The 9,530-nt window shown below is 42.3% G+C and overlaps 1 protein-coding gene across 2 annotated transcripts in view; it reads right to left on the bottom strand.

Moving 5' to 3' along the window:
- The window catches only part of GALNT1 (polypeptide N-acetylgalactosaminyltransferase 1), a 66,676-nt gene that overhangs the window by 46,707 nt on the left and 10,439 nt on the right, over positions 1-9,530 (bottom strand). Inside the window, exon 2 of one of the 2 annotated variants that reach the window (XM_009071195.1) lies at positions 87-315. In XM_009071195.1, coding sequence (XP_009069443.1) covers positions 87-225 — 139 coding nt within the window. In that variant the 5' untranslated portion in view covers positions 226-315. Of the gene's footprint in view, positions 1-86; positions 316-9,530 lie in introns of those variants that run through there. The other variant, XM_009071196.1, reaches the window with a different exon arrangement.

The following is a 9,530-nucleotide window of genomic DNA, read 5'->3' as shown; positions in this document are numbered from 1 at the left end:
GGGGGAAGCAAACCCAAATGTTTAAAAAGAGTGCAGTTTTAAATGAACATAATTTAAAGATAATTCAAGTCTGGCAGAAAACTTACCATCTCCAGCAGGCAGGCCTCGCTCTTTTTTCTCGTCACATTTGTTGCATTCACTGAAGTACAGCAATAGAAACATATCCAGAAGGACCCAAACCAAAGAGGTGGCAAGGACCACCTTGCAATATGCAAATTTTTTCATGGCACTTTAAGTCAAATACAAAAATAAAAAAGTATAAATAAAAATATCAACAGGTTGCTTTAATCCAGTTTGAGAGACCACGTTCTATATCTGGAAGGAAAAAAAAAGAAAAAGAAAAAAGTCACAAAATTTATCTGAGGAAAGAAGAATAGATGCTAAAAGCAGAAATTTTAATTCGATTTTAAAGGTAACAATTTAATTACCAATTGCTGTATGTAGAAAAATGAATGCTCTATGCATTCCAGTGAGACTAAGGGAACAGGGTCAATTAAATCAGCAGTACTTCAGTCCTCTACTGTATTAACATTCAGCACCTGAAATGTTGAAATGAGTGAACAAAGCAGAGTCCTCTATTGAGACACTAGAGAAGGTAGGCAAATCTAATAAAATTAGAAGAAACTCTCTGGATGCTCTGGAAACCAGAACAACATAAATGAATGAAAGACCAGGAACACCTCGGGAAGCAGCGCATTAACGTGTGCTCTGTGAAGACCATGGCTAGTATTTCCCATGCTCCTCCCATGTAGTATATACTGACTCTCTGAGCCCATGACTAGGAATGCTAGTCTAAAAATGCCCGGATTTTACAGTGGGTCTAATGACACATTACACATTGGTCACAAAGACAAATGCTTTTCTTTCAGCAAATCAAAAATAGACATCCCTTTTGGCAAAGTTAAACAGTAAGCAAGGTTAAGAAAGTACCCACAAGCCACCATGATCACTTACTAGGTATTCAAAGCTAAAGATATTAGCTAGTAATTCTAACACTTAAAGTGACTTTAATAGTTTAATGTTTGCCTATAGAGCAAACCTTTACACATTTTTCAACATGTATACGTTAAAAATTTAGAATGTCTACCTCTGAAATTCTCTTTTACCCTACTCAAATTGCAAACAAGTTTTATTACAAAGACTGCTTATTTCCATGACTGGTAGGACAAAAATCAAGAACAGCTTTGAGCTTTTCCTATTACACTAAAATATGTGGCTTTTAAATTTATTTTTTTTTACCAACAGGTTTCCCATTATTGCTGACATATTTCAACTCAAAGTACTCCTGAAATATCTCCCAGTGGGAACAGCTTACCAGTTAAAACCAAAACTGCAGATACTCTTAACTTATAAAATAAAGGGAAAGTAAGACTCTTCAAAAACACACTAGAATTTTATAAAGTACAGGCACAGCTTCTCTTACATACTTTCAGTGCAAACTGAAGAATTTATTGAAAAGGAGAACTTTAATCACAAGCCATTGTGCTGGTTTTGGATGGGCTAGAGCTATTTTTCTTCACAGCAGTTAGCAGGAGCCATGTTTTGGATTCGTACTGAAACCAGTGTAGATAATTCAGAGATGTTTTTGTCACTGCTGAGCAGTGCTTGCACAGAGTTGAAGCCTTTTCTGTTCCCCCCCCCACCAGTGAGGAGGCTAGGGGTGCACAAGAAGTTGGGAGGGGACACCACCACGCCAGCTGACCCCAAAGGATATTCCATACCATACAGCATCACACTCAGCATATACAGCTGGGTGAAGAAAAAGGAAGGGGGGGGGGGGATCTTTGGAGTAATAGCATTTGATTTCCAAAGGCACCATTACATATAATGGAGCACTGCTTTCCTTGGGATGACTGAACACTTGCCTGCCCATGGGAAGTGGTGAATTAATTCCTTGTTTGTGCAGCTTTTGCTTTATCTCAACCCATGAATTCTCATTTTGATTCTTCCAATTCTCTCTCCATCTCACTGGGGTAGGGGGGGGGAGTGAGCAAGTGGCTGTGTGGGGCTTGGTTGCCAGCTGGGGTTAAGCCACATCAGACATGATTATGCAAGAACCTCACAAAAAAGCTTGTACCATTAACACTGCCCTTCCTTTAATATTTCACTGTCATAACTTGACCCCTGTCTCCCCCCTGCCCTTCTTAAGGGAAAATACCATGACATTGCTCTTCTAAATACAATTTATTTCTTCTTACTGGCAGCAGACACATTTGTATCCCCATGCATCTGAAGTGGCATAGGTTTGGAAGGCATAGCAACATAGGAGTCTGTAGCCTTCCATTTCTAAGGCCAGAAGGATGTATATCCCTCTGCTTCCTGCATAACTGCACATTAAATGTCAAGAATGAATTTTGTTTGGGATCTCAGTTTGCATCTACATAGTTTTGGTGTACAGGAATGACTACAGAAAAATAAGAACAGCGAAAGTATCTGTAAATTAACAACTTGATAAAATGGCAGATGACATTGCCACAACAAAACATGCAGAAAGGTATGATAAGAAAAAAATCCTAGGGGTTGTTTGTTTGGGCTTTTCAGTTGGGTTTCGGGTTTTTTTTTTCAATAGGCACAATGATAGGTCTGAACTCTGGATCTTGGGAATTGCACTATAAAGCTCTATAAAACCATCAGGAGCAGTGAAAGAAAAAGAATTTGTTACAGACTACTAAATGGAGAACAGAAACCAAACCATTGCTCTGCCATTACACAGTATCTGCTTTCTCATCTTGAGTGATGTTCATACTGATGTATGAACATCCAGTTTTGTAATTTCGAAAAGGATATAGAAGGAAGGAGTGAGAAGTGCAAAAGGATGAATACAACTAAGAACAGCTTCATTATAAGATAAAAGCAGTTTTTCCTGGCTGGAAAAGATGTAACCTAAATCAAGTGGCAAGTCTATAAAATCAAAAGTCACATGGAGATAGTAAATAGAGATCAACTGTTGCCTTTTAGTCCTCCTTCTTGTATTGGCAGAAATCAGGTGAATTTAGCAGCAAGAGGTTAAAAAAACAAAAAGGAAGGCATTCCCTACAACGTGCAGTTATGTAGGGGAACTGCCTGTCACTGTGCACTGCCAGTGCTGCAAGTCTATTCATCAGCTATTAAATACCCAGTCCTCACCTCTACTTCAGGCAGTCCTTAGCTATGAACCTCAAGTCACTGTGAGAGGAGAGTACAGTGAGGGAAGTATCATTACAATTTCCCCTATTCTCTTCCCTAGATATGCATATCAGCCACTGACAGAAAAAACTACTGTATGCAGACAAAATCTGCCTGATATCTCCGTACAAGGGATTTCTTTTGCTCCAAATCAGGACACCATAGAAATGATCTGGCAAAGAATAAAGTCATAGCACCACCCTGCCTGTACTTAAAGAATCCATATTCTAATAAAATACTTTAAGCTTTGAAAGAAAACTATATAAATTCTTATAATCTCAGACTTCTTGAAGTTCAGACTTGTGAGCTATTAGGCTATAAAAGAAAGCACAAAACACACAGGAGCTTAGTGGTTAGGGGCCCTTAGATTAACAACATACCAGGAGAACCATAACCTAGACTTTCTGTCCATAAAAATACCAACTGTATCAAGAGTTTTAAAATGCATAGTCTGGTGGTATATCTGCCTCTAACACAAGAAAACTCCTTTGACAGTTCAGTGAAATGTCAAAGAGACACTTTGTGAACCCTTTGAATCCTTTGAGGGTTCAGGGAAGTGATAAAAGACAGCAATGCAAAAGTTCAACACACACTGTTTACCATCGATAAGGCCTCTTCCCTGTACCTTTAGACAAAGGCTCTCATTCCCTTGGGCCGTTTACTATCTCATGAATTACACTGTATTTTTATAACTGGTTTTATGACAGCACTCCCCCATCCGCTTACCACTGCAATCAGACAGCACAGCAGTGAAGCAGAGCGGCCCAGAAACTCAGCTGAAGCAACTGCTCTAAGCATACCAGAGCCTTGACCCAGAGCTCTGGGAAGAGGACTGACTCTACCACCCAGAGCTTGGGCCATGTGCTTGATTTTTCTCACTGGAGGCGTGGTGGTGGCCTCTGCCTGAGGTGTTGCTTCTTCAGTGCAAGGGGCTGTGGGACAAAGTGAGCAAGGATGAACAGCAGGTAGATGCATCTTCACAGAGACCTTGAAGAACCACAAGTCTAAGCCCCATGATGCAAGAAAGAAGAGACAACTGGGCATTGTAAAGTATAAGTGGATGGAGACTCCCAAGATGGGGGCTGAGTGAGAGACAAATCCAGTAAATTAGTGACTTGGGGCAACAGAAGGAAAGCCTGTAGATGTGCATTTCCAGAACAGTTATACTGCCTGGGATGCTGCTGGAAGACTGATGAATCTACCTGACTTCAGCTCTTAAGACAACCACCTCTTGGCTATTCAGTCATGTATGAACCAGTGACACTGCCAGGTGTGAACCTGAGTAGGTGAACAGCGACAGCAGAGCTCAGGGTGTTGGAGACAGAGTGTAACAGGAATGGGGCCCAGGTACTGCTCTCCTCAATTGCTCGGGTAGGATGGCAAAATACAGGCAAGAGTGCACACTGCCTGTCAACACCTGCCTGCTTGGGTGGTCTCAAAAGCAGGTTTCTAAGACCACAGGACCTGTTTTGAGGAACAAGGGTTGCTGGCGAGGATCTGTGTGACAAAGTTAGGCACATAGCATCGTGGAGGATCTTGTTCTACTTCTGTGAAATATACAGAAAGTGGAAGCACAGGTACTTTGGAAGAATATAGAAACATTTCCTGAGTGTGTGGGGAGGTTCTCAGATAATCCTGGAGTTCAAGTTTGAAAGAAACACAAGCAGCAACATGAAAGGCACCTTAAGGATACTGGCAAAAGAAAGGCTGAGAATAAAGCGGATTCAGTACTCAGTGTGGAAAAGGCTAAGACACTCAGTGCCTTTCTCGCCTCCTTTGTTATCAGGTGCCCCAGATCAGAGTCTAGTGGCAGAGTCTGCAGGAACAAAACTTGACATGGAGTACAGACAAACCGAGTCAGGGATCTCTTAAGCCACATGGACATGTGCAACAGATAGGCAGCATCTGAGGATGCTGAAGGAGCAGGCTGATCTTACTGCAGGGTCATTCTCTATCGTATCTGAAAGGTCATGGTGATCCAGAGCTGCCTCAAGATTAGGAAAAAAAGCTATCATCAAGAAGGAATATGGAGAACCAACTGCTAATCAGTCTCACTTCAGTCCCTGAAAAGATTACTGAAGAATTGGTACATACAAACACACAGACAAACCCAAACAAAAACCAAATGACAAAACAAACCCAACCCCAAACAAATCACCGCAACACGAAAACCAAAAGGGGAACAGGCAGTACAGATATACCAAGGCCATACTATGTTGATAACTTGGCAGCTTCCTTAAGGAGGAGACTGGTTTGGTGAACAAGGGAACAGCAGTGATTGTTGTTTACATTGACTCCAACAGGGACCGTGACAGTCTTCCAGAGTACTTTTTCAGAACTTGATGAGATTTAACCTGAAGAAGTGGGCTACCAGGGGGGTGGACTGCTAGATGGACCAACAGACTTCATGGGTTCAGAGCAACAGTACAACATCCATCCGTCAAACAATCACCAGTGGTATCCTTCACAGGTCAAAATGGAGCTGATACTGGTTATTGTCTTTACTCAGAATCTGGGGGATGGGACCGAATGCATGCTCAGGCAAGGCTGCTGGTGACACCAAACTGAGGTAGAGCATGCAGACAATACCCTGAAACAGTATGCAGGAATGGTCCTGGGTGGCCAATTCAAGGGACATCCAAGGGCTAGAAAAACAGGCAGGATGAAACCTCAAGTTCAATAAATGCCAGTACAAAGTCCTGAACCCAGCACAGAATAACCTTATTACGTGCAAGGCCAAGTTGAATGGGGCTTGGAGCAACCTGATCTAGCTGGTGGCATCCCTGCCCGTGGCAGGGTGTGTCGAACTAGATGATCTTTAAGGTCCCTCCCAGCCCCAAACCATTCTATGATTCTATAGTGTGCTGGCCATGGCTGGATGCCAGGTACCAACCAACGCCACTCTCTCACTCCCCTCCACAAAAATGAACAGAGTAGAAAAAATATACAAAAGGTTTGCGAGTTGAGATAAGGAGAGGGAGAAAGTGCTCATCAAATACTTTCATGGGCAAAAGCAACTCAACTTGGGAAAATTAAGTGATTTTATTACTAACAAGATCAGAACAAGATAATGAGAAAATAAAACAGACCTCAAGAATATGTTCACTCACCCCTCCCTCCTTCCCAACTCTACCTCCTCCCCACCAGAGTGCAGAGAGAGTGGGGGCTACACTCAGTTCAACACATATTTCTGCCACTGCTATTGGGGAGAGGAGTCCTTCCCCTGCTCCAGCATAGGGGCCCTCCCATGGGAGACAGCTACCCACAAACTTCTCCAACATGAGCCCTTACCATGGGCTATGGTTCTCTATGAACTGCAAGCAGCAGTTCTTCACAAACTGCTGCAGCATGGGTCACTCTTCACAGGGTGAAGTCCAGTCCCTCAGGAACAGCCTGCTCCAGCACGAGTCCCCCACAGGATCCCAAGTCCTAGCAGGAACTCTGCTCCAGCATGGGTCTCCTCTCTCCACGGATCCACAGGTCCCTGCCAGAAGCTGCTCCAGCAGGAGCTTCCCCATGATGTCACAGCCTCCTTTTAGGTCATGCACCTGCTGTGACATGGGTCTCCTCCCCAGGCTACAGGTGGATCTCTGCACCCAATTAACCTCCATGGGCTGCGAGGGGACAGCTGCTTCACCATAGACCCAAGGGGATCCTCCACTCTGGGGCTTGGAGGACCTCCTCCCCCTCCCTTTCCACTGTCCTGGGTGTCTGCATAGTTATTCCTATTAGGTGTTAGGTCATGCACCTGCTGTGACATGGGTCTCCTCCCCAGGCTACAGGTGGATCTCTGCACCCAATTAACCTCCATGGGCTGCGAGGGGACAGCTGCTTCACCATAGACCCAAGGGGATCCTCCACTCTGGGGCTTGGAGGACCTCCTCCCCCTCCCTTTCCACTGTCCTGGGTGTCTGCATAGTTATTCCTATTAGGTGTTTCCTCTCTCCCAGGAGCTTCCCCATGATGTCACAGCCTCCTTTTAGGTCATGCACCTGCTGTGACATGGGTCTCCTCCCCAGGCTACAGGTGGATCTCTGCACCCAATTAACCTCCATGGGCTGCGAGGGGACAGCTGCTTCACCATAGACCCAAGGGGATCCTCCACTCTGGGGCTTGGAGGACCTCCTCCCCCTCCCTTTCCACTGTCCTGGGTGTCTGCATAGTTATTCCTATTAGGTGTTCTCGCTCCTCTCTCCTCTGGCTGCAATTACTTCTGTGCAATAATATTTTTTCTTTCTTGACTATGTTATCACAGACATGTTACTACCATCACTGATTGGCTCAACTGACTCAGCTTTGCTGCAGTGACAGGTCTGTCCTGGAGCCACCGGCATTGGCCCCATCAGACATGGGGAAGCTTGTAGCAGCTTCTCACAGAAGCCACTCCTGTAGCCCCCCACTGCCAAAAACCTGGCCATGCAAAAACAATACAGATTATTATCCATACAGGCCAGGTATTAACATGACATGAAGCTGCTCTGCAGAAAGAAATCTTTGGAACCTGGCAGCAAATTTAACATGAATCAACAGTGCCTTCACAGCAAAGAAAGTCAACTGCATCCATAAACAAGTCCAGTAAGCACAGGAATAATCCACAAACACATAGGTTTAATAATTGACTTTGCCTACTGAGTAATGTAATAAAACTGAAGATTTTTGCAAAACCAAGTATTTTTCATCCCTTCAAAATACTGGATGATAGATGACAAAACTCCTACATCATGGAAGAAAAAGGAGTATTAAAAACACCTTGGAAAGGGTAGAAACAAAGGCTGTAATGTATCAAGAATAAAGTGAAAAGAGGAAAAATGGGTACATTCAAGTCTTGTTACTTCTGAAGGTCAAGTGAATTTTTTTTCCCCGTGAAAAAATCCATGATACATTTGACACTATAGAAAAAGGTCATCCTTAAAATTACTGCTCATATAAAGAGCATTGTTTCACTTTAACACCTCTTTTACAAACACAGTTGGCATGGGAAAGAAAGGTTACTCTTTTCCAGTATGACACATAACTATTCAGTCATTTTTTATCTGTGGATCAACTTCATTTTTGTTTATACTAGTGATCGGTCTTCAATACGGCTTTGTAACAGACTTGACAAAGGACTTCATTGCTAAATGAGGATTCTACACTGGATGTGGCACGTAACCAGATAAAGCTGATGCAAAGTTTGTTTACCAAACTTTCAGATATGAATAAACAGAAGCTGGCATAAAGCAAGGGTTCATCAAAATCCTGACACAACATTTGCTATGTCTTAGCTATTAATATCAATTTAAACCAAATGGAAAGTGATTAACTGAACAGCATCTACAGAAAGATTGATGGACTACACAAAATTGAATTTTCAGCTTCTCAGTCTACTTAGTAATGAGGGAGAAAAGACTGGCATACTCTAAGGTAACATACTAAGCATATGTATGGATTTTAGAGCAAACTTCTAAAATATGAAGCCAATGCAAATTATCATGAGCATTGCCTACAACTCCATATCTCTGAACTATTAATGAGCCCTATCCAGTTGATTACATCCATATTTGAAAACAGAAGCGATGCCAACATTAGAATCAGGTTTCAGAACTACTTTTGCTACTGTGCTGATGTGTTTTGTTTTTTTCCTTTTGTACTGCCCCCATGTTCTGTTAAATTGGTTTTAGTGCTTGTTTGCAGAGAGCTCATTACCATCAGATCATCAGTAAACAGGTCAGTTTTTGGACAGACAAAGTGCTGCCTTTCAGTGTTATAAAAGCAAATGTAAAAAAGCCCACTCAGAGCAGAAGGTCAGCCCATCACCTGTGGAAAACAGGTGCATTCTGCATCTTTCTCAGAGAAATATTACAGCATCCAGTAAATTTCAGCAGGCAAAAATAATACTCACGAGCTCAAGGATGCCAGCACTCTTCTGCTCAGAAGTTAACACAAGAGGTACTTTTCATTTGGCTACACTAGTTTGATACATTTTGAAAGGTTTTAGTATTCACCTGTTCAGTACAATTCAGCAAGTAAGATCTGAAGAAGTGATGAGAGAGAACAGATCATACTAGTCTGAGCCATATCAAAACAATTAATTAAAAGCAAACCTATTCTTCAGAAAAATCTGAAAAATGTAGGTCAGGAATACCAGTTTCTATTCTTCTTGCTCTGTGTAGGAAGACTACACTAATTCATCATAAGCGATTTTTCAATTCATACATCAATTTTTAATTGAGCATTTAAAAAACTATCAATTATGTTTCTAAAACTATATAATCATATAAAAATATGTCTCATCACATAGAAAAGCAATACCAAAAATGGAACAAGAGGCATGCACTCCATCCACAGTTTTGTCAAACTGTTTATAACTGTGTGGAACAAAGTCA

The sequence above is a fragment of the Acanthisitta chloris genome, unplaced genomic scaffold (assembly GCF_000695815.1).
Source record: "Acanthisitta chloris isolate BGI_N310 unplaced genomic scaffold, ASM69581v1 scaffold183, whole genome shotgun sequence".
In the NCBI taxonomy this organism is placed as follows: domain Eukaryota; kingdom Metazoa; phylum Chordata; class Aves; order Passeriformes; family Acanthisittidae; genus Acanthisitta; species Acanthisitta chloris.
Note: the sequence above shows the minus strand (reverse complement) of the source record. Positions and strands in the feature narration are given on the sequence as shown.